Source organism: Callionymus lyra, chromosome 16 (assembly GCF_982586985.1).
Source record: "Callionymus lyra chromosome 16, fCalLyr1.hap1.1, whole genome shotgun sequence".
Classification (NCBI taxonomy): Eukaryota; Metazoa; Chordata; class Actinopteri; order Syngnathiformes; family Callionymidae; genus Callionymus; species Callionymus lyra.
The window spans coordinates 9,814,125-9,840,070 of NC_141833.1; the positions used below are offsets into that span (position 1 = coordinate 9,814,125).

At 37.9% G+C, this 25,946-nt stretch overlaps 2 protein-coding genes across 2 annotated transcripts; one reads left to right on the top strand and one right to left on the bottom strand.

Annotated features, from left to right (window-relative positions):
* Positions 1–2,145: 2,145 nt before the first annotated feature.
* Positions 2,146–4,037, bottom strand: LOC148063591 (uncharacterized). The gene has a single exon (XM_087811266.1). It carries the CDS (start codon positions 3,994–3,996, stop codon positions 2,437–2,439), a length of 1,560 nt encoding a protein of 519 aa, XP_087667392.1. The 5' UTR covers positions 3,997–4,037; the 3' UTR covers positions 2,146–2,436.
* A 1,446-nt stretch (positions 4,038–5,483) lies between these two features.
* On the top strand, positions 5,484–8,133 carry cldn1 (claudin 1). Its single transcript, XM_087810708.1, has 4 exons — positions 5,484–5,861; positions 6,184–6,348; positions 7,721–7,805; positions 7,865–8,133. The coding sequence occupies exons 1-4, from the start codon at positions 5,639–5,641 to the stop codon at positions 8,025–8,027; spliced, it is 636 nt and encodes a 211-aa protein (XP_087666834.1). The 5' UTR covers positions 5,484–5,638; the 3' UTR covers positions 8,028–8,133.
* Positions 8,134–25,946: the final 17,813 nt, after the last annotated feature.

A 25,946-nucleotide genomic window follows, 5' to 3' on the forward strand; every position in this document is an offset into this window, starting at 1 on the left:
ACACTAAAATAATAATTCCTTCATGTTTCAAATGTATATGAAAATCCTACTTTGTAACAAACCGATGTATTTTAATGCAATAACAATTCTTCAAAAGTTGAGCAGAACTTTCTTAAACTCCTTGTTTGCTCCACCAGTGCAGGATTTCCTCCTCTACCTTGTCAAACTCCTCTCCCGCTCCCATTTTGTCTCGTGAATTGTGATGTCATTCAGCTGGTCTGAGGAGCTAATCGACCCCTGTGACCTCCGACCCTTATTAACTGTGGGTTAGAGTGCTGAATTCAAGGTGTAGCCATCTGTGGGCCTTGTTCTGTGGAAGCATGTCTCCTCCCAGCTCCCGTCTCTTGCCTTTATGTCCTTCTTAGTATTCAGATGCGGTGGGCTGAGCTGAGGGGTCTCGCGGGACCAGATCCACTGGCTTCTCGCCAACAAAAACAAAAACAAAAAACAAAAACATTCATTGATCCCTGAGTGACCACAAACTTTAGTGTTTCACTGTTAAATAAAGAATAAACACAACAGTTCCAGATATGAAAGTAATACAGACTGAAGTTGAAATTGATTAATTAATTGATATTAATGAATTTATTATTGACTCAACTAGTAAGTAAGTAAGTAATATTTGTATAGCTCTTTTCTAGACCAGGGTCACAAAGCACTTAAACAATCAAAACAATACCCAATAAAATAAATGCTTAAAGATCAAGATAACACCGAGACAAACACAAGAGTCTCAGAGAATCAAGGAAAATTCTGCACGATTAAAAGTGTCTTAAGATGTTTCTTGAAGGAGTCAGTAGATCATCAAACACAGAAGAAGATCGTTCCAAAGCTTAAGAGCAACAGCCTGGAAGGATTTCTCTCCTCTGGTCCTGAACCGTGTTCAGGAACCATCAGTAGATTCTGATCCACAGACCTCAGAGTCCGAGCTGGGGTGTAAGTCTGGATCAGATCACTGATGTAAGGAGGAGTCTGACCATGAATAGATCTGAAAGTAAGAACCAGAATTTTTAAATCGATCCTGAAAGAAACTGGCAGCCAGTGAAGAGATTTAAGGATCAGAGAAATGTGAGTTCTTCTACTAGAGCGGGTCAGAAACACCTCTTTACATGAAAACAATCTTTAACTGGACAAATGGTTAATCATTTAATGTTCGATTAACCATTACTTTAAGTTGGCTAGGTTTAAAAAACACATTTTGTATAGTTTTATACAATTTTTGATAATTTTAAGTTGTAGCTAGAGCAAAGGATGGATGGAATAAAATCATAATTCATTTTTTTTGTATTTCTCCCACTACTTGCTAAGAAGCTGCAGCTAGCATAAACCATGCACTATTTTAACTGCATCTAAATAGGGATGCGTAAAGATCATGATAATATGGCAGAAAAGTTTTTAAAAAACTTTTAACAACAACATTCTTACAACAATATAGATTTTTTTTTACCAACTCCTGAAGGATTGAGGCGGATATAACCATGATCTTGTTGATAAAATATAAAGTTTTTAAACACGCAACATATTTTGAAATGTATCTAGCTCGTTGAAAAAGCAACCTTTAAAAATACTTAGGTCCATTTTCTTTTCCAAAAACATACAAGCAAACAACAGTTTAGAAACACCTACAACAAGAATTGTAAATATTGCCTCAGTTCTTATTAAAGAATTGATTCTGAATCATGTACACGCATCGAAGCCCATCCGTGGCAGACTTGGTTTAAAGAAAATGTAGGTGAAAAAATAACAGAATAGAAGAAAACAAAAACAAAACTATCAAGAGATGCATAAATATGTTGCACCTCAGGCACATTTACAGGTATGGTTAAGTGTCCGAGGAAGAAATCAAGAAAATATTTGCATACATCTTAACGCATAGAATTTTGGGGAATTTGTTTTTCCTAGAAACTAGTAGCTGGTAAAAGCAAACTTTTCCTCACCGGCTTTAGTTTTTATCCCAAATGCATTTTTCTTTTAAACGTTTCTTTCATAATTTATTTTACACAGACAGACCTTCCACTGCAAAGAAAAGTCTGTAGAAAGGATGTAAATAGTAAATCACTTCATGCACATATTCAGGTAAAACTATATATTTTTTAATGTACATTTTTATTACTTGCTCGTCTAAAATATAGAATGAAACACATCTTGAAATCGACATTTTCAATACATTTGTACAGAAATTACAGTTATTTAACGTTAATTGCCAGTAGAGTTTCGACAACCACAGCTGAGGGTGTTTAACCCTTGTCTTGTCTCTGGGTCAAGATGACCCGGAGGCCTGAAAACAAATGTGTTTGACGTATCCCTTCTGTTCATCGTGACAACACAAAGGATACCTCAAACACATTTTTTTCCGGGCCAACGGGTCCCCTTGACCCAAAAACATTATTATTTGTTAACATTTGTGTACAAATGTCTTACAAACAAAACTTCTACTCATTCATCACTCTTAGACACATTTGTATGAACATCTCCAGTCATTCCAGTTCTCACAATGTGCTCCTGAACATCTCCGTCAGAATCCTCAAACAGAACCCGGACCTTCATTGGAGAATCTTTATCGACATGACACTTGACGATCACCGAGTCCGCGGAGGATCGAAGACTGCATCGGCTCACCCGGTCCTCGGACATCCGACACACCAGCTGGTGGTTGTGGACCGAGGCCACGGTCCTCCTACTCAGCACGCCGGGACCCTCGCACGTCATCCTGTCCAACATCTCCACGCCTCGGCTGTTGTTGCGCACCCAGCCGTGCAGGTACGACAGGTGGCAGTCGCAGTTCCAAGGGTTCCCGTGGAGCCTGACGACGTGCTGGAGGCCGAAGGAGTCCAAGAGTCCGGTCGGGAGACTCTTCAGCCGGTTGTCCGACAGGTAGAGCTGCTCCATCGACTCCTGGTCCTGGAACACCCCCGCGTCCAGATGATCCAGAAGGTTCTTGTGCAGATGAAGGAACTTGATGTTGGAGAGGTTTTTGAAAATGGTCTCCGGTAACATCGGGAAGTGATTTTCCGAAAGATCCAGGAAGTGAAGCGCGGTGAGGTTTCTGAAGGTGTCCTCGGGAAGAGCCTTGAGCTGGTTTGAGGACAACACCAGGTGAGATAAAGACGAGAAGACGCTCAGAGGGGAAAGTTCTCGCAGCCTGTTCCCCTTCAAGTTCAGCTCCTTTAAGTTTGATCCACCCTGTCCGAAGAGGTCATCCGGAAACGCCGTGAGACGGTTGCCACGGAGATTGAGGACCGTCAGTTGGGGCAACCCGGAGAAGACGCCGCCGCTGAGCTGGGAGATGAAGTTCCCCTCCAGGTGGAGCTCCCTCAGTCCGCCCACGTCGGCGAAGGTGTCCGAGGTGATGTTGCTGATGTTGTTGCCGCTCAGTTTGAGGACCTCGAGCTGCACCAGACCGGAGAAGGTCTCCCCGGTGACCTCCTCCAGTTTGTTCAGCGACACATCCAGGACGGCCAGACGACGGAGACCGGAGAACAGGAGCGTGGGCAGGAAGGTCAAGACGTTCCCCTTCATCTGAAGACTCCGCAGGCACTTCAGGTTGTCGAACATCCCCGGCAGAATCACCTTCAGTCGGTTGTAGTTGAGCACGAGCGCGGTGAGGTTGGTCTGCCTGGCGAAGGTGTCTAAGAACAGATGCTCCAGCCAGGGGTTGCCGCTGATCTCCAGCTCCTGCAGCGCCGTCAGCTGCTGGAACGCCTGCGAGTGGACGCTCCGCAGCACGTTGTTGAAGAGGACGAGCTTCTCCAGTCGAGGGTTCTCGCGGAACGAGTTGGGGAAGAGGTACTCCACGCCGGACGTCATGATGATGACCTCCCGCACCGCCCTGGAGACGTTCTGAGGCAGAAAAGTCATTCTTTCGTCGGCACACAGAACCTGGCTCGGCCTGAAGCACTGACACCGCGGCGGGCAGACGCTTCCCGGCTCCATGTCGCCGCCGCTCAGATGGACCAGAAGTGCTGAGAGCAGAGCCAAGCTCCACAGTTTGCTCATTTTCTCTGCAAAAAAAATCAGCCGTTAAACCGTAGAAAGAAGATGACGGACGAGCCGACGTACCTGCGTTCTCACGCAGCAACGGCTGTGGTATCTGTAAACCTGCTGACTGGACGTGCAAACAACAAGTCCAAATTGGGAAAGAGAAAAAAAACCTTTGGCCGGCGATCAGCTCGTGCTGTACTGTCTTTTCTGTCAATAGAAACCCCCGCAAACACCAAGGGATTTCCAGAAACTCTGACCGTAATTTGTTTAGTAAGTGGACTCAAATTTGAGGAAACAAACATGCTAACATGAAAGCTAGCATTACTATCATCCAGTTGACTGTGGCCCGGATGTCTTGAATTCACATTAACCGGACCAGAACAACAACAAAAAGTTGCACTACATCTGAGATATAATGCATGCTTTTCTTTTAAACGTTTGATCATAAAATGTACTCAAATGTATACTACAAAGTTTGTTAATTTAATTGTAGATATTTTTATTTAGATTTAAGATTTGAAATACAAAAAGTTTTAAAAAAAACTTTAAATTAAAGCCACTTACAAATCACCAAGTTCACTCTGTGCCACAACAACCATCAGGATCAAGGATCATCGTCTTGCTCGGGAGCTGAGATTGAACCCGCAACTTCCCGGTCCTCAAGCCAACCACGCTACATCCTAAAAAATAATCAAATCTGTTTGAATCTGTTATCTTACTACAAAAAAAAAATCTAATAAATCACATCAGATTTTTTTGTAACTTGCCTACGTGAGACCTTGGCTCCTGTAAGGGTTTGACTGATGCTATCTGTAGTTTCTAATGTCACGTAAAGAAACATTGTAATTGCAATAACCAGAAAATGTTATTGTAATGCTGTTGTAAAACTGTGAAATAAATGTTTGTTTTTTTTAAACATACAGTATAGTGTAGTGTCATAATTCTAAAAAGGAAATTATTTCAAATATGTCGTAGTTTATATTATACAGGACGCTACAGAGCAATTCAAACTAAAAAAACAAGACACAGAAACAGTTTCTTTCCCACCGTCATTTACATTATATAAAAATGAATTACCATCCTTGTCACGGTCCCTTATCTTCTATTCCACTGTTCAATTGTTTTCTATATATTATAATATATATTGTTTTGTTATTTTCATTATTACATTTGTATTTGAATTGTTTTATGTATATTCTATATGTGCACACAAAGTGCAAATTCCTCTTTCTGTTTCTGATTTTTACATTAAAAGTGGAGTATTTTGACACATTTTTACATTTTCAGCAGTACATTAAAACAAACAAATTCTTTTTTGAATGGCCTGCTTGGCGTATTGCTATTTTTTCTTTTAATTATATTTACTTTATTTCGAATCGTGAAAAGTTGCGGTAGGCAGTACAGTTAATTCAATTTGCCACAAGGGGGCGCCCCTCACCCCTTCCAAGCTCGACGAGATGTTTCACTTCTGGATCCTCCCTCTCCTCCAGGTTACTCCCTGCTGATGCACAGGTAGACACAACTCTTCCTCTGAATTACTTTTTTTTGTTTAAATTACTTCAAGCCTCACATTCACATTTTCACATCTTTTTTCTTTTTTTTTGGAAAGAAAGCTTTTATTCCTCCTTGATTTTCATCTACTTTGTGGATTTCAACAATGGCTAACGCCGGAATACAACTGCTGGGCTTCACGCTGGCCTTCCTGGGCTTCATCGGCATCATCGCCGCCACCATCATGGTGGAGTGGAAGGCTTCGTCCTACGCCGGAGACAACATCATCACGGCTCAGGCCGTGTACGAAGGCCTGTGGAAGTCGTGTGTGTCGCAGAGCACCGGCCAGATCCAGTGCAAAGTCTACGATTCTCTGCTGCAACTGCCAGGTAGGATCCCTATAAACCACCCGCTTTTTTTATGGAAGTTAAAATAAACAAGTTGATAAGTTGGAGCTGCTATATGTAAAAGCAGGCTTAGAGAGAGTGATACTGAGATCCTTCTCTCTGACCACAAGCGTGTAGAAACACGTCCTCAAATACCAGCAGCTGCTGCAACAAAGGAAAAAAGAATCAAGTTTTTGTGAAATATAAAGTTTTTTTTTTCCTTTTATTGCTTGTCAAATGTTTCAAGATGGATCATTTGTTCACATTTTTTTTCTGATCTGGATCAATTGTGACAACAAAAGTTTTTTCTTCTGAACATGTGCAGGGATGGTCCTGGGAACCCGAGGTCTGATGCTGGCCGCCGTCCTGCTGTGTCTTATTTCCCTGCTGGTGGCGAGCGTTGGCATGAGATGCACCACCTGCCTGGCCGACCAGATGCAGCAGAAGGACAAAGTGGCTCTCGCCGGAGGAGTGGTTTTCATCATCGCTGGTCAGAGGAAGTTTGAATTTACAAGATGATTCTTTTCCTTCGGGGTCCAGGAGTGTAGACGCATCAAACACTGACAGCTTCTTAGCTCGAAACATTCTTTTTCATTTATTATTTCAATACGACCAGGAGGCACCATGACAGCAAACACCTGAAATAATAATAATAAAAAAAAACAATATTCTCATTATTAAAATATAGAAAGAAAGAAAAACACATTGAGTCACTCATCAATCAAATGAAAGAAAACCCAAATGGTTTATTTTTTAATATTGAAAAAAAAGCAACAGGAATATTTACTGAAAAGAACACAAAGAGCAAAATTCGTTAAACACTTAAGTAAATCAACAGTCAAATAACTACAATATTCTATCTATTTAAAAAAAAAACGTTTTTTAATTTGTAAATATAAATAAAAAATCAGGAATAATTAGTCAAAATAACTTGAGAACAACATACATTTAACACTTAAGTTAATCAACAGTCAAATAACTGCAATATTCCATTTATTAAAAATATATATAGTTTGTACATTTGTAAATATTTAAAAGAAAATCAGGACTATTAAGTCAGAAAAAAAGGGAACAAGATCAAAGCCATTATTAAATGTGCAATATTATCGTTAATACTAGTGTTGCTCATACAAATCATAATAAAGACTTGAATAACGGTAAAAAAAAAAGCTGAAAAATCCAATGTATCGATTAGAAAACATAATGCGTGAAACACTATTTTGTATATTTATCTCGTGTATTATTCCATTTTGATTTTCAAATCTTAATCAACCACCAAGAACGGAAGAAAAAAAAGACGTGTAAATTGTTAAATATACTTTTGTTTAAAAATGTTTCTGATTTCCGATCAAATAACTGATGGTTAGCTCACCGGGTGATAACAACATGTATGGATTAGAAACTTGCCTTAAATATAAAAAGTCTGCTTAATGATATAATGTTGTTAATTAAATGTCCACAAAATATATATACAGTAAGTATATTAAAACTTACAAGCAAGCGTTTTAAAAGTCTTTCCCCAGCAGCCTTAGCGAGAGGCTAGTGGAGATAACTAAGCTAGCACCGCTGTTATCTTGTTTAGCATTTACATCACTACAGATAATTAAATAAAATACATCAAAATTTACTAGGTATTAACACTGTGAGGATATTCTTAATCTAGTTTAGTATTTAAAAACAAATATAAAGCGCTGACGAAGAGCTAGCCATGCTAGCGGAGAAGCCGCGCCCGCTAATTTATAGTTTGAAACAAAGACGCGATGATGTCAGCGGAGAGGAATTGAACCAGAGGCTACTTGTTCTGACACCCCCGAGGACATACTTGATCTTCTCTACAAAGTCTGCCTGTCTTTATCTTCCAGGTCTTCTTGCTCTGATAGGAACTTCCTGGTACGGTCACCGGATCGCCCAGGACTTCTACAACCCGTTCACGCCCACCAACGCCAAGTGAGTGACCGATCCGAGGCGTGAGTGGCGAGCGCTGACTGTGGTTCTGACCTCCGCAGGTATGAGTTTGGAAGCGCTCTGTACGTGGGATGGGGGTCGGCCGTCCTCATCATGATCGGGGGAGGCTTCCTGTGCTGCAACTGCTCCGGGAAAGACTCCGGCGGCGCTCCTCGCTACCCACAATCCCACCCTGCCAGCCAGCCCGCCAAAGACTACGTATAGATGCTGTCGTTCATCCTGTTTGTTATTGCTTTTCTTTTCTTTGTGGCATGTATATTTGCTGTGATGCTCACAACTCATGATCCATTAAAAACATCCTTATTATGAGCATCATGTGAAATCATTTGTTCATTATATCAACAACAATAAACTGTAGAATAGTACAGGTGCAACTCAGTATACAAGTTATTTAAAACACTTTTAAACTACTATTTTTAGTATTAATTAGTCTGACCACTGACCAAAACAAGCTATTGTTTTAATGGTATTGGGATGAAATTAATGGGTAATATGTGAATAACTAAAAGAAAAATAAATATTTTAATTTTCAAAGCAGGATTTGAGCCCAAAAAAAGTTGCCTTTGAATTTGACTGTGAGATTTTATAAGGAAGGACAAGTATAGCAACCATTCCTCAAACTACTTACTTTTTGTATGAACCAGCAACTATTGTTTTTTGTTTTGTTTTTTTAAATAAAAAAAACTACATACTTCTTTTGTAAATTAAAGAAAAAGTAATAATAAAAGCTTTAAAAAGCACAAAACGTTTTTTTCGGTAGAACATGACAAGTTTTTAAAAGGTTGTACTGAAGTTATTCTGGGCTGTTCGTGTGAAGGTGGAGGTTCTTCAGAAATGTGTAGCCCGAGGTCGTGCAAAGTGAAGAGATGTGGGTGAGGCCCTGACATACCTCCACCTGCAGGTCCAGACATGACCGCCCACGACTTTACATCCAACTGTTGCTGTGATAAGTGACTCCTGAACACAACACGACCTCATGATGGATATCAAACCCTCAGTGCCAGGTTTTCCTGGGATTCAAAACATTTGGCGCCCTCTACAGGACACCTTTGGAAACGCGACTTATATTCCGTTAAAACAAGTTTCGAGTTGTTTTATTAGATGCAAAACATGCAAAACGTTAAAGACCTGCTTGTGAAACAAAACATACAACTTTAAAATAAATGAACACTTATCAATACACATAAAAAGTTTTTTCTCGTTGCCTTTTGTAAATTATTGCATCTAAAAGGTATTTAATTTATATTTTATTTAATAATTTACAAACAAATGATTCATGTGTATAATAAACAAACGAAACAAATCATTGTTTTTAAACATGTTAATATAGTTTCATATACATAAACAACGTAGAAAAAACCCCATAATAAAAAGCATTGTATCCGTTGCAGTTATTTAATCAGCCACAAGGGGTCAGAAAAGCTGTAGTTCAGAGAAACCTTTGCTGCTGCTCAAATATCACAGCTTTATTTATTTGGCTTAAAATATGATCGCAATCCTCTCATATATTATTGTTGTTCCCCTTTTTCTATAGTCTATCTTTGTGCCCAAATAATCTGTCGAGTAAACTGATTTGTATCATGCTAATTCGACAATGTCATGTTAACCTTTACTTTCTTACTTACTTATTTACTTAACAAATAGTATCTTTGTTTTCCATTATTTTGACACCATTTCATTTTTGGTCTGTTTATTTATTTATATTTTGATTCTTCCAAAGTACATTTATTGTTTTTCAATGTTATTTATATTTAGAATTTGATTCCTATAATTTGTGGAAGTATTTATATATATTTTTTATTTCCCCATATTTAATGATTCAGACTGAAATTGAAAAGACTGATCAGAAATCAAACCTGTGTATAGATCAAATCCTATGACCTGTACTGACCTGCTGCAATGTAAAACTTGTAGTGGTGGAAATAAGATTTTTTTTTACTTTTATATTTATTATTCATTTGTAACGTGTAGGCTCTGAGATTAGACTCACACTTTTTGGGGCCATTTTCCCAGACCTGGACTCAGGGGACGATAATAACCTTTTATTATATTGATCTGGTCACAGAAAAACTATGAAATCTATTATGGAAAGAAAGTCTAATGATTTTTTTTTTGTCTTTCTTTGAACCTTATTTTGTACAAAATTGTTTTGTATTATATTTACATGTTTTTCAACAGTTATTTTCTGGGTAATATTTAAATGAAAATGATACAAAATAAAGCAATAAACAATGAAATGTTGCTTTTATATAATGTCGTTATATATATACATTTGTTAAATGACCTTAACTTAAGCAGTAAAGCTCTTTTTCATTGTCTCTTCTTTCATCTGGTTTCTCAGACACAGTCCTGACCTCACGATAAGATCAACTCTGGGTTAGTTAAAAAAGGATTACTGAAGGTGGAGAAAGGGGGGTGAATCTCTTCAAAGAGATGAGTGTTTAAAACACCAGAAACCATTTTGCAAACCAGAAACCATTTTTTTTAAGTTGGGTTTATTATTATGCTTTTTTTTTTTAAGTAGACCAAAGCTCAGATTTTGGCCTAATTATTGCTAATGGTTAGAAACACTGACGTCTGAAGACTACGAGCTTTAACACTTGACCTTAATAGCAGGGATGAAGCAAGTGGATCCAAATAACCTGATAATCCAATTTGCAGCCCGGATTTACAACACCACACACACTGCTGCTGAACCCATCACCTGTAATGTATATATATACATTTATATAGTCATTTATATATACATTTATATATAAATGTATATATATACATTTATATATATATATATATATATATATATATATATATATATATATATATACATTTATATATACATTTATATATACATTTATATATATATATATATATATATATATATATATATATATATATTCTAAAAAGGTCTTAAAATGGGCTTAGAATGGTGCGAGCTTAAATTATCATCATAGAAAACAACTATTGACATTACAATTTTAAAATATTGATAAAAACAAAACAAAAAATAAAAATATTTAAATATAACATAAACATTGACTTAGAAAATTTAGCAGCTAAAAGACAAAACACTTCAAAATAAATATATATTTTTGATTTATATTTACATCTATATGTCCTTTACTACTTGAGCAGGACAATGTTGTATCCAATCATTATTAATTATTATTAATTAATATTATTGCTTGAGGATCATTAAGATTTCTTTCCTCTTCACAAGCGAAGAGGATGTGTTCATGGGACTCGACGTAAGTGTGATCCCTGCTGACTCTCAGACGTCAAGTCTTTTCTTCTCCCTCCACGCTGTGTCACGGTCATTTGTTGTGCAGCAGGAAATCATTTGGAGAAAAAGAACATTAGTAAATTGAATCATGTGGAGTCGCAGGAACTTGAGCTCCGAAGGTCCTGATGGTGCATTTACTTACTCAATCTTCCACTTTTAACATGTAATTGTTCAAATCAAGACGAGTGGGTGTGTCATTACTGACTTTATGAAACACACATGCACACACACACACACACACACACACACACACACACACACAGGACATGACAAAACAACAAATCAGATGGTCATGACTTTAATTTTTCATTTAACTACACTAAGTAGGGTGATGTGAACTGATGTGTGCGTTTGTGTGTGTGTGACTTAAATAAATTGTGTATATAAGTCTCAGCAAATGTGTGAAAAAACCCACATTAATGAATTATGTCAATGTGTGTCATTGTGCCTGATAAATTAAAGGGACGTGATTGTGTGCATAATATGATGTGTGTGCGACAATTTACACGTGTTAATGTTGACATGCATGTGTATTTTCGTTCATGTGTGTGTTTGCGTGAGGGACACGCAAGAAGGAAAATGTGTAACAATACTAGCACTTATTAGTTGTTATATTGATCATTACATATTATTATTAACATTATCAAGATAATACAGAAAATAATAAATATTTAAAAAATAAAAAAGGTTTTAGGTTTGGCATGATAACGTTGAGATTTTATTTTAATTTATTTTTAAACCTAACATATTATTATTTTATAATTAAAGTACCCTCCAAACAAACAATATTTTCAATGTAATTAAATAGAACAGATGAAATACGACTATATAGAAACTATATATAAATCTCAGATAAAATGGCAACACAGGACAAAAACAAGTGTGTGTGTGTGTTTAACAAGAAAAGGATGTTTTAAGAAAGTGGATTTGTCTCGAGGACTCACGACGTCTGCTGTCCTTCTCCAGCTTCTAAATAAAACCATCTGGACCAAACTGCTTTCATTATCACCGCGTCTGACCGAGCTGGCCTTCCACTGAGTGTTTGCTGCGCGTCACAGCTCAACAGATTGGCGTCACCATGACGACCAGGGTCTCTCCGTCTCGTCTTGAACATGCACCAGGACACTTTAAAAGCATCTAATGATGTTTTCAATTTAACTCGTTTTCTTTCTTTTCCACTCGACAATAAAGAGCCAGCTTGACAGTTGCCTCTGTTAAGCGTTTGAACTGCCTTCAGATCTGTTTTTAGACTTTAATGGTTTTGTTTTTTTTAAAAGAAAGGAAACAGATTGATCTATTCTATATATATTTCACTTAAGTTAGTTAAACTATCATCAACTTTCTCTAAGCTTATGAGACATAAGATAGACATCTTGTATTATCTTCCATTGACACGCATACTTGACACCAATAGTCGAACCTCTTTATGTTGAACAAATCTCTCTTCTGTGATCTTTTGTCACCCCCAGTCTTGACCAATCTCAAGGTGTTCTGCTCTCTGCCTGATCAAAATGGTTCGTCATGGAATTAACGACGCGGATCAATAAATAACAACACATGTCTTTGCTCAGTTCTTTTTTCACCACCAGGGGGCGCCAACGCAAGACAGGTCAACATCAACTTGTTTTTTTGCCTCACCTTTTTTTTTTTCTTCCTGAGATTCTTCACTTAATGGAAGGAGTTGTTGCTTCACTCATGATTTGAATCCTCAAGACCATATTTTTTCCAAAAATGAAGTATAAATATTTTTTAAAAAACACTCAACGATTGGTTCTTTCAAGACTCCATGACCTCATTCATCACACTCAGATCTGCAAAAAACGGAAATAACATTGAAGCGAAGTGTCTTGCAGCCAACAAGCCTCTAAGAAAAAAACGTTTGGCGCCAACGCTGTTTGAGCTGCAAGCACTTAGACTATTGGCCTAGTTCCTGTTTGCTCTAAGAACATCCACAGGAAGCTGCTGGTCTTTAGATATTTCCTTTCTCAGCATGTTTCTTAAGATTTACTGAGAGAGAGACGCCTAAAATGTAACAAAACTACAACTTTTTTAACATGATATTGCATATTTCCAAACCTGCTTTTCTTCCTCATACAAAAACATTGTTAAGTATTCATTCGTCTACATCTTCAGAGAGTCCTTTCGGTCGTTCAAGACGCTGTGGTCGTGCAGATGTGGAGCTGCAGGTGTCGGCTGCTGCTGTTGAGGCTTCCAACCGAGCCTCGCTCTTGATGCTGTTGCTAAGGAAGTCGACGTCTGCGGGGATTCAAGAGTCGAAGACCAAACGTGACGATTGTCGTTGCGCGAGCAGCCATTGTAAGTGTATAAATCGATGGTCTAAGGTATTTCATTGCATACATGTATTTATGAAGGTCGTTCTTTGGAACATGTGACCATTTATTTTTTTAATACGAACCATCCAGGATAAAAAGTTGAGAAGGATAAATCTCTATTAACATCCTTTTTTATTGTCTTTATCCAATCCTACGAAGGACATCCGATGTTTTTCTGTCACAAAAAATGTCATTATTTTGATATCATAAACAAAAAGTTAATTCATTTAAGATTGAGTTTGGCAAACACTGTTGTCGACAAGCTAAGCTAGAATAATAGCACTTAAAAATAACTTTTAATCTATTTGTTATACATTAATAACTACAGAAAAAAGCAAATCAATCACATCAAATTATGCCGGCTTGTGACCTTGGCTCCTGCATGGATTTTAAAGACGTCGTCTGCTTTGCCATAATGCCATAAAAGTAGCCATAATGACTACTATAACTATTATTACTAAGTAACTTTTTTTTTTTACCAAAAGGAAGTACATTTGTTTCAAAGTTTGTAAATCTGTTTTAAAGTTTGTAGATTTCTTTCAGGGTTTGTAAATTTTTTACAGGGTCTGGAAATTTGATCCAGAGTTAGTAAAGTGGTTTCACAGTTTGTAAATGTGTTTTCAGGGTTTCGTAAACTTGTTCCAGTTGTTTTTTAAATAGTCTTCACATATGTTTTATATTTCCCAGACACTGAACATAAATTATGATTTGAGAAATGTTGCAGTATAAAGTGCAAGATTCTAATAATGAAAGAGTATATTTGTATTTGACGTGTCAATTGTGCACATGTTTGGTAAAAATACCTTAAAAAAAAAGGCAGATTTATACTTAAAATAACAATGAAACATGTTTTTCTTAATTTAATTGTAAATATTTACATTTTGGGTCCAAAGCTTAAACTATAGCAGTGTAAGGCAGGGCAGTGTTTGCTTTCCTTCCTCTGAGATCAAACCTTTTGAATTCTAAGCACCTCTGGTTCCCACACTCTCAAAGAAAAGACTCAACGTTGCCTCGAGGAATAAAGTAGATTCAGCAAACTGTCAGGAAATTTTCATATTCCTTGAGAACGAGAGGTAAATATAGCTTCCAGTTCTGCAAATTATTCTAAATCAACATCTCCGTGTGTTTAAGTGACTTTTAAGTTGCAAAACTGAAGGTTACAAGACTTTCCTGATCCGGATCAGAATGTTTCCCACGATGGTCCTGGATCTTCCTAACCTGCAGGACAAGAACCGCCACAGATCTTTGTGGAATCTTTCCTGGAAAAACATCCAAGAGCAAAGAGTCGTGCATTAAAACATGATGTAATTACCAACCAAAAACAAATTTGTTTTTCATAAATTTTTGAGTCCAAAAATGATTTTAGGATACTTAAGATAAAATAAACAAGTACTTATAAACTTCCCTGGCTCCTCGTTTGGTAAGATATTTGCTTAAGAAAATCACATTCATTTATATTAGTTCGACAGCCAATTAAACGTTTTTTACAAGAGTTCAATCTTTTAGTCAAACAGCAGGTGTGTATTTATACATGCATAAATACACACACATATTACTACAGCTATTCTGGCTTCTTATTTAGATGGTTTCTCTGCTGTTCACCTCCTGCAACTCATCCGTCCTGAATCTTAAGAGTCTCGGTTCACATGCTTGCCCGACATAATAAGGTAAGGTAAAACTTTATAATGATTAACTACTAAGAAATAGTGTGAAGATTTGTTGCGGGGGGTCAACAACAGCCAGGGGGGGGGAAAGGTGAACCGAAGGGTCAGGGCCGGAGGCACTACCAGGTTCAAGGACGCTTAACAGGCAGGAAAGTCAAGACAGCCTAAACCGTGTAGTTGCTCAAAAACAATGGGTTGATGCCAGAAAACAATAGATGAGTCGGAGTGATAGAGGGGTGAGTCTATAGGTGGTGTTGTAGTTGTTAAGACTGGTTTAAGTCTGGAGAACACTTATTTGTGGTCTTTTCTTGGTCGCATTTATCTATGGTCTTGTTCTTATCTTTTTCTCAATGGTTCTTAGTCTTTAGAAACTTGGTCTTGGTCCTGAAAGTCTCATTTTGGTCTCAACAATTTATGATATTTATCTGGTCTTGTCCAATGATGGTTGTATGGTCTGGGTCTGGGTTAGGGTCTTGGTCTTAATGTATGGTTTTCTCTTTTTCTTAGTCTCGACTGTGCATGGTTTTTATCTTGTGTTTGCTTCCAAAGATGTTTGGTCATGTTTTTTTCATAGTATCTATAATCTATGATCTTTATCTTTTCTTGGCTGTGATGGTCCTATGGTCTCGGTTTAGTCTTGATGGTTTATGGAAAATGTCTTGACAATCTACAGTCTTGATCTTTTCTTAGTCTCGACTGTCATTGGTGTGTATCTGTCTTGGTCTTGTTCCTGGTCCTGGTCCTGGTCCTGGTCCTGGTCCTGGTCCTGGTCCTGGTCCTGGTCCTGGTCCTGGTCCTGGTCCTGGTCCTGGTTTTGGTCTTGGTCCTGGTCCTGGTCCTGTCCTGGTCCTGGTCCTGGTCCTGTTCCTGGTCCTGGTCCTGGTCCTGGTCATGGTCATGGTCATGGTTTTGGTTTTGGTCTTGGTCTTGGTCTTGGTCTTGGTTTTGGTCTTGGTCTTGGTCTTGGTCCTGTCCTGGTCCTGGTCGTGGTCCTGGTCCTGGTCCTGGTCCTGGTCCTGGTTTTGGTCTTGGTCTTGGTCTTGGTCTTGGTCTTGGTCTTGGTCTTGGTCTTGGTCTTGGTCTTGGTCCTGTCCTGGTCCTGGTCCTGGTCCTGGTCCTGGTCCTGGTCCTGGTTTTGGTCTTGGTCTTGGTCTTGGTCTTGGTCTTGGTCTTGGTCTTGTTCCTGTCCTGGTCCTGGTCCTGGTCCTGGTCTTGGTCTTGGTCTTGGTTTTGGTTTTGATCTTGGTTTTGGTCTTGGTTTTGGTCTTGGTTTTGGTCATTGTCCTGGTCTTGGTCAATGATTTTTTTGGGCAGTCTATAGTCTTGTCTATACGTTATAGTAGTGTCCACTTTTGTCCTCACCTCTACTCATGTTAAATGGACAAAGATAGATAGAAAGCTAAAGGTATACTATGAACAAGTACAGACAGAATATCGACAACTGCAGACCCTGAATTTCTTTCTGTATTTAAGAACTAATCTATAAGCTGTATTCTTCTTATCTTGATAAACACTCTTGGTCTGTATTTCACAACAATATGCTGTGTCCATAGTGGGACACATCATACTTCATAGTAAAGGCAGCTGAACTACTCCAGGCACTTTTATGGGCCAGTGTAATATTGCAGTGCAGCCAGTGTCAAGGATACCTGGAAAGATTCTCTAAGCCAAGGCCTGCCAGGAGAGCTGGAACTAGAATCGGTGTATTTATATCGCGGTGAACGCCGACCTGACCTTTTCGGCATTCACTGTCCCATCCTGGTACAAAACCACTTCCACTGACTCAGAACCACAGCAAAAGGCGTTACATGAATGGATTGCCCTAGATCAGGAGTGTCCCCGGGGGACTTGTGGTCCTTGAGCAGATTATAGGTCGTGTCATATAAAAATTCTATTATAGTTTCAAAGCATTTTTAGGAATGTTAAAAATAAAACTTCTTAAAAGTCACACAGGCTTTCCATGAGAAGAACACCACAGACAAAAGTTGCTCGGTGTTTATATTGAACTTAAATATAGATGTTTTAAATTGTTGAACTTCTGACTAAGATTACTCTTGGTAAGTAAGTAAGTAAGTAATTTTTATTTGTATAGCGCTTTTCTAGACCAGGGTCACAAAGCGCTTAAACAATCAAAACAATATTCAATAAAGTATATACTTTAAAGGGCAAGAAAAAACTGATAACACAACAGGAGTTCTAGAAAATCAAGGAAAAGCCTGAACAAATAAAAACATCATTGTGTTAAAAAAAAAATGAAACACACAACATTATGGTTTTATTTATAAAACTTTTAGATTTAGATATTTTCTTGTTTCCTAATAATAAACTTTATTTAACACCATAAACTATCTGAATTAATCAGAAAATAACAAATATTTATCCACAAATATATGCTTTCGTCAGCTGGTCCCATATTGCACTACAACAAATGAAGGTGTTAAGTAACATTGAAGGGTTTATGGTCTGTTCCAGGGGATCTAATGAAGGTTAATCCTGTTTGGCCTCAGGATGTTTTTGTTCAGACCTTTGCTGTTGTTTACAAATGCTTAAAGAAGTCAGAGTTTCAAAAACTTTTTATTGGGTTATGACATTATTGTTATGATAGTTTTAATGTATTTATTCTATGGCAGTTAACTCTAAGACAGATAACATGATACAAAACTAGAATTTAAAAATAAGTTTATGGGACTCAAACTTAAAAACAACAACAAAAAAAAACGACGTAAATAGACTATTTTTCTGGTCCTCAATAAAACGTTGAGAGTTTTGAAAAAATCCCCTGAAGCTCCACGTGGCGAACACATGGTTTTGATCATGTGAAGATATGATTCTCTCGTCCAAACACACGCTGTGCTCGTCTCTTGCACTCTCACGGGGAAGAGAGGAAAAAGCTACATGTTCGCTCTGACCCGTGAAAACGTATATGTTCTGTACAAACGTCTGTTTCTCAAACCATAGAACGACTTTTCAACAACGTGAGTAACTGAAGAGGAAAAATATTTGTCACGGGGGAAACCAAAAAGGAAAAAAAAAGCATGCGTTTAAGGCGACTCCCACCAAAACAAAGTGTAATAGTGCAATTTGTTTCTTCGATTTGTCGATCAAAATGTCAATATTGACATGGACCTGGTAGCATCAGCTGCACACATGTTATCCTGCACTGGAGAGTGAGATCCCTCGGCAAGAGTTGTTGCGTAACGGCCAAAAGGTGAACTTGCTGGTGAGTGAAACTTCACTAACATGACGGTTTCCTGCCTCAAACCAATGAGCAAAGCTCTATTATAAGTCATGGGATCTTTCTTCAGCATGCTTTACATCTTATCTTCCACTTTGATATGTTATTGAATAAATGTAAGCACAACTTTATTGACACTACATGGTTACAGACCTCAGAGAAGTTAGAAAATCAACTAATAAATATTCTGCTTCCGATTCCATTTATTAAACAGGAAACTATTTGTTTTTTTTTAGGCAAAATAAAAAACATTCCCAGCATGCACTGCAAATCAAAATGCTGTCAGTAGCGTATGTAATTTTAAAAAATGTTTTAAATTCTTTTCTGGATGTTTTGGTAAAAGTTGCAGTGTATTTTTTTTCCCCAACTTCTCTCAGCGACTAAAACTACTTTCTCTATCCGATTTTGCCAAAACAACATTCATAAGTGAAGCACAAACATTTAGTTGAAAAAACAAACATTTATCTTGAGCCAATCGAGCATCTTAATCAGATACACATGTTAAATGTTGTCGATTCTTTCTGGTTTTGGTTTACAAAGAAGATCTGCTTTATTCTGAACGGCACTTTAACTTCTTCACCTCAGATGCTTCTCTTATCTCTATCTCTCGAAGCAGGAAATGTGAGATTAATTATCTTATTTTTCTCGTGCATCTAGTTGAGAAGGGCCACTATCTTCTAATACTGTGTTAAACTTCAAGCTTTTTTAATTCATTTGTCACCTTAGTCTGTCTTTATTTACTTCATGGTCAAACATCTCGTTGCAGAGGAACATAAAGCGGCTGATTTGACACAGCGATTTAAAAAAAATGTCTCAGAAAATGTGAGTTATTTTTTGTTAAATTGAAGTTATTTAGATGCGAATGAAAAAAAAAAGTTATCTCCAAACAAAGATCCATTTGTCGAGCCGGTAGTTGTTTGAAGTTCCTTGTGAGTGGCCCGCAGACAACTCTTGGAGGACACGGAACAAACATAATAATCATTTGAAATTTTTGATGTGAAGTATAAGAAAATGTGAGACATTAAAAAAAACAATTTTATTCATAAAAAAATTATACATACCACACTGTAACTAAAGCTTTTCTCGCTTATAAAAAAGACATCAGAAAAAATCATAAAGAAAACCGACAGCAGGAACCAAGGCCTCAGAACCTCACACTGAAAAAAACTTACCAAAAACTGTTTCCTTCAACTGGTTAGGAAACTGATGTCACAACACGATCTGGATCTTATAATCCATGAATTTGTGTCTTCTCGTTCAGACTATTGTTACAGTTTATTTTTGTGTTTAAACAAGAAGGATCTGTCTCGCCTGCAGTTAATACAAAACTGCAGCGAGAATTCTGACCTGCTCTCGTAGAAGAACTCACATTTCCCCGATCCTTAAAACTCTACCACTTTCTTTCAGGGTTCATTTTAAAATTCTGGTTCTTACTTTCAGAGCTATTTATGGTCAGACTCCTCCTTACATCACTGATCTGATCCAGCCTTACACCCCAGCTCGGGCTCTGAGGTCTGTGGATCAGAATCTACTGATGGTTCCTGAACACGGTTCAGGACCAGAGGAGAGAAATCCTTCCAGACTGTTGATCCTAAGCTTTGGAACGATCTTCCTCTCCTTCTCCATTTGAGTCTTCAGGAAACATCTCAAGATCTTTTTATTTGTGCAGACTTTCTTCTTAATTTTCATCGGGGCTGCTGTGTTTGTCACCTTGTTGTCTTGGCCTTTCAAAGAACCTTTTAACTGTGCATTGTTTTGTAGTTGTTGATTTAAGAATGTAATAAGATATACACACATACATCTTTGATTTGGTGATCAAGTGTGAAAACTATATTATTCTGGTGAAAGGAAGATTAAGAGCATTCATTACCTCAGGGTTGGGCTGTAATAACTAAATAAGGCTTCACAATAAATTATTGTAACTTAACAGATGACTGATCATCTCAAAGCCCGGACTGATAAGGTAAAAATGGTTAAATGTTTATGAACAAATAATAAAGTTTAAAATCAAGTTCAAGCTCAAGCTTTTGATCCATGGGAAAAATAACTGTTTTTTTTTTACTTAACAGAAAGAGAATTTTGTTCCACTGAACTAAAAACTATTTAGATCGGAAGAAAGTTTGAACCAAAGACCGAAAAGTGACGTTCAGTAGAACCAAAGTAACCGAACAGTGACGTGAACTCATGCGTTGCTCTTATCTAAGACGGTTAAGAAAGAACATGAGAGTCACCGGAGGGTCATGCCGAGAAAGACAAGGTAATAAAATAAGGGTTTAACAGCATTACTGACGTTTTTTGGGGCCAAGAAAGAGCGTAACGCGGTTATGTAAGTCACAGTTCAATGTTGCCGCCTCAGGTTCCTGTCAATGCATCGACTTGTTACAAGTCCCTTTATTTTGTGTTTTTTTTAAGTGCGTTGAGTTGTTGAAATGTTGATAAATGAGTCTCAGTATTGACTGTAAGTTCTACAATATTATCGTCATGTACACCAATCATTTATAATAATACCGTGGATCTTAAAACATAACATAACCACATGTTTTCATTTAAACCTTTATTTTAGCATAGATTTGCTCAAATCACTTGTCAAATAAAGTTCAGTTTGGCCTAATATTCTTAAAACAATAAAGCTTTTCTTATTTATTTCATGTCAGTCTGGCCCTCTGGCTATTTTTATGCTCATAAAACAATATTTCTAGAGAAAGATAGTAGAGAAAGCCGAATTCGAAGCCAAATATTTCACATTTCTTTCCTGCGGCAATCCGACATGAAATTGAAACAAAAGTTATTTTTGTTAAAGATTTCCTTACAAAGCAGAGCTTTGTGAGAAGTCACTGTTTCCGTGCAAATACTTTTCTTTGACAGGCTTTATTTTGACGTTAACTGCAGCAACTGTCAGTCTGTCTGTGTGTGTGGCTGTGTGTGTGTGTGTGTGTGTGTGTGTGTGTGTGTGTGTGTGTGTATGTGTGTGTATGTGTGTGTGTGTGTGTGTGTGTGTGTGTGTGTGTGTGTGTGTGTGTGTGTGTGACTGCCTGATCTGAATGTCTTATGAACTCCAAACGCTCTGAGTGGAGGTTTGAGAGGGGAGACAACCAGACTAGGTCAAAGAAAAGGGGCCACAGGGAGGACAGAAGACCCCCATGAAAATTAAAATACGTTCATTTTTGATGAATTCAAGCCATATGCAGAACATACTAAGTAAGGAAGATCGGCTATTGAGATTGACAGTTCCTTTCTCCAATAGTAAGGAGGCATATATAAACTATTAAACTATTAAAATTCAATTTCAATTAAATGTATACAATATCTAATATATATTTAATATGTTTTATTTCCATAATTTCACCTCATTTTGGCAATTTTACCGTCCATGATCCAACTGAGTTTACAATATTTTCTCCTTCCTATATCTTACAATGTTTTGAGTGTTTATTCTATTTCCGTTATTTCTTTGTACACCTGGCCAACACAGTGTATTTGACTTACTTATAAATGTACTTATTTGATTCTCTGTTAGATACAACATACACCCCTGTTTGTGTATTTATATAGATATATATTTTCAATTCCATGCATTATTTTATATGATTATTGTCTTGTTCATTTTATTTTTCTCTTGTAAATGTTTTATACCTTTATTTATTTATTATGGTGCCTTCTAACTGTGATGAGGTCTATCGTCCAATTATTTGATTAAGTATTTGTTTTAACCCTTGTGTTATTTCAGGGCCAAAGTGACCTGAAGGCCCTGAAAACGAATGTGTTAATGATATCCCTTGTTTATGGAATCCACCACTGCATAGGTAATTCTTGAAGCCATCGTTCACCTTGACCCATAGACAACACAAGGGATACCTCCAACACATTTGTTTTCGTGGCCTTCGGGTCACCATGACCAATAGTTAAGGTAAATCTCATCTTTTCCTTCACATCAGTTTCAGCTTATAAGATTTGATTCAAATGCTTCGTATCCTACACAGTATTTTTACGTCATACGTGTACAAGCATTGAATTTTTCAACTATTAGATCCTATTGACACGACACAGAATGTTCAACTGTGTGTACAATCGCGGTCTCTGTCTTGGATTAATATGTCTGCCATACTCCCTCAGGTCTTGGCTGTGTTTTGGTCTCTTAATCGCTACACGAAGTCTACTTTGGAGAGACTGTAGAGAATGGATTGGCTTACTTTTGGATCCTGACTGCACTTCATTGTTCATCCTTCTGCTGATTCCAAAAACAAGGCCTAAAAAGTCATCTGCTGACTGAAAACGTGCACGTGGCTCTGAGGTCGTTCATCTGATTCATCTGTGGCACCATTGCTGCGCTGAAAAATACTCTTTTTTTCTAATCTGTTGGCCAAACACGTTTCTGTGGTTCTCTCTGACGTCGCTGCTTGAAAGACTTCTAAAGCTTAAACTACAGAACACAGTATTCATAAAACAATATATTTAACTCTTAATATGATCTTAAAGCTTGTGTACATGTGCCACAAATGTGTGTTCTGTGCGCGAACGACGGAAAACATATGCATTTGCTGAACGTTTAGACTGTAAGTTTTCCATCCTCTCCAGGTTTTTCGAGAAGAGGAATGTGATCTGTTTCTTCACCCACGTCTCCCGTGGAATCATCTGAACTGTGTGTGAACTGTGTGACCTCAATGTGGATCGTGCACTTCCACACTCGGGTCACATATGGAATGAAGGCTGAACCGAAATAGCATTTTGTGGTCGTGCAGCTAAATACAGTATTTATGGAATATATTCATTTTGTCGAACGTTTTCATGACTGAATGGTGAAAACAAATTGACAGAAAAGTGGATTTTTAACAATACTGGACTCTATAAAGAAATTAAAAATTAAAAAAAAATCTTAAATATGTTTAATTTTACTTCTTCAATAACAGAAAACATGTATTCCACATATTGGAATATCTGAACAAACATTTATAACAAAGGTAGAGTATATATATTTTTTTTCTTTTTCACAATATTGTTTGAATTAAAGCCAGTAAATTAAAAGACCAACACAAAAATACAACTTTTCAGTCACCTATGGATCGTGCAGTTCTATATAAACATCGTCCATTTGCTGGCAACTTCAAATTGATTGGATGATGATACGTCAATCAAACGTGTCCCGCCCTCCTCTCAAAAGGCAAACGCTAGCGCAACTAGCTAGCTAGTATATTACGAAGTACCGTTTTGAAGATCACTTTACCAACATTTAAAGATGATACCCTTGGAGTTAATCACAGTGAAAGATTGAGTAACAATTGGGAATCTGGTCTGTGTTTGGATAGAACGCAATAACAAGTTAAACATCCAGCGTTATGCTAGTCAGATCATATCTTAGACATGATCTGTCGTGGTGATACGATCCATCGAAATGTTGTCCTGATTAAATCTGTTTGTTTCATTATCATTCCAGCGCATGTAAGATAAGCCTTTGCTCCTACTTGACCTTAAAATCCCTTCGCCTGCTACATCCCCTCAACTCCTCAACAACCTGACAGCACTTTGTAGCGGCGCGTCGGAGTGTGCAACATCTAAAGCGTCAGCGAAGCACTTTGCGGCGATTATGTTTCTGTTTACCACACCGGGGTCGCAAACCGATACCGTCCGCACACTCGGCATCACTTGGAATCCTTCCTCGGGGGAAGGATCGGATGTTCCGGGGCCGAGACGGCGTCGGGGTCGGTACCTAAATAACTGGAGTGATTTGTCACCTGTGTTAGGCTCGCCGCTCCTCTCACCTCCGCACCGCCGTCGAACTGAAGCAGAATGTGAGGCTCGCTCGGGTTACCGGCGAGATGACGGGTTGAAAGAGTATCTGTTGACCCGTGAGTTAAAGATACTCCTCGCACATCAATCAATCGGACGCTCAATGAAAGAAATGTCTTCTAAACATTTACACAAAACTTTCTTTTCCTTTTTAAGGTGCAGGTTTTTCTGCACATTTCTTCTTCCAAGTAGCCAAAGTATTATTTGAAAGTATCAAAGAAGAGTTAAAACTTTATAAATGACATTCCAGAAGCCACTCTTCATCGTCTTGCCGAGGCAGAAGAGTGAAGTTGAGCTGCTTTCTGATGTCAAATCTTAAACATTTGTATTCATCAAATAAAAAAAGCACTAAGATAACACAAATACCAATCCATCCATCCATTTTCTTCCACTTATTCCCTTATGAGGGTTGCTCTGGATGTTTTTTGGATGTGGGAGGAAACCAGAGTGCCCAGAGTAAACCCATGTAACACAGGGAGAACATACAAACTTCAGACAGATATAAGTTGCTTCTCTCCGGACCTGAAAGCGAACCAACAACCTTCTGCCTGAGGTAACTGTTAAAGTACCAATGAAAGCAATAAGAGAAATTCCGTTGTTCAAGAAGTGCGCCCCCTTTCTGTGGGGAGTTTCTATGTTTTCCAGCTCTCCAGTTTCCTCCCACAGTCCTGACATGATAAAGAGGTTGAGGGAGAACATGTGTTCCTTTGTTTAATTGATTTTTAAACTATGTTTGCTGCTGGTGACCTTTTCAGGGCCCCTTTGCCTCTGACCCTTAGCAGCTGGGATAGCTTGCAGCAACCCAGGTTCCGAAATTGTTTTTGTTGACAGAAAAAGGTATGTTTTCTACATAGGAATTAAACTCATGAACACACTTTCTTATCCACTTAGCCAACAAGTATTTAGCAATACAAGTGAATTACAAATCCTTGAAGTGGTAGTTTCCCCCAAAATCCAAATCTCTCATCTCTGGGCTTCAATACAGGATGGTCATCAAAGCAGTATGAAGGAATTTGAATGTTTTTAGGTATGTCTTTTTGGATGAAGATGAAGACAAAGAACTTCCAGTGAGCACCAGTTGCTACATAAAATTAGTTCTTGTCTATCATTCTAAAAATAAACAGATTAGTATGAAAATAATCTTTTTTGACATGAAGGTGAGAAGAAAATGAGTGTAATAATAGCAGTTAAATAATCTGTTCAGTGTCCCACGAATTCCTGAAAGTTTCATTGGACTAAGAAGTACTTGGAAAGATGAAAGAGACTCCGCTACACTAAACACACACACGGTGTCAGGTTACAAGTCACACTTTACCAAACAGAGTTTCCACCTCAGTCTATCACCTGACCCTGAGAGGGGGGGGAGTGTGACTTAACACGGGAGTAAAGATAGATATGCAGGTGAAACAAGGCGAAGGACCCTCAACCAAAGGTCAGGATATATCACTGACGCACTGAAGAAAAAAAAAACCATCCATTGAACATGTTAAGACCACAAAACAATGTGCTTCTAAAACAAATAGCAGCTTCAAAGCGGCGCGTCCTGAATTCCACCCATGTTTAAGGTTCTTCATCAAACCTCGGCTCCATGTCTAATTACCTGGACGAGTGAGAACACGCTCCAACATCAGACGAAGAAAATAATATGTAAATCCTGTCGGAACAGAAGATGGAATTCACAATCCAGTCTAATGAGTTCATGTTGAAAAGGAGAGGTTTAAGATCAATATTTATCAACCCAGGTGTCAATAAACCATCCAACAGATTGCTGGGTTTCTAACCTGTATTATTAATTCAGCATCAGTTTCCAAATAAAGTCTTTTCAAA

Bases quoted from the DNA above. Each gene is read 5' to 3' on its own strand.
- cldn1 (XM_087810708.1), top strand. From the start codon at position 5,639: ATGGCTAACGCCGGAATACAACTGCTGGGCTTCACGCTGGCCTTCCTG. The intron at 5,862-6,183 runs GTAGGATCCCTA...GAACATGTGCAG, and splicing joins TTCTCTGCTGCAACTGCCAG to GGATGGTCCTGGGAACCCGA. The intron at 7,806-7,864 runs GTGAGTGACCGA...TGACCTCCGCAG, and splicing joins TTCACGCCCACCAACGCCAA to GTATGAGTTTGGAAGCGCTC.
- LOC148063591 (XM_087811266.1), bottom strand. From the start codon at position 3,996: ATGAGCAAACTGTGGAGCTTGGCTCTGCTCTCAGCACTTCTGGTCCAT.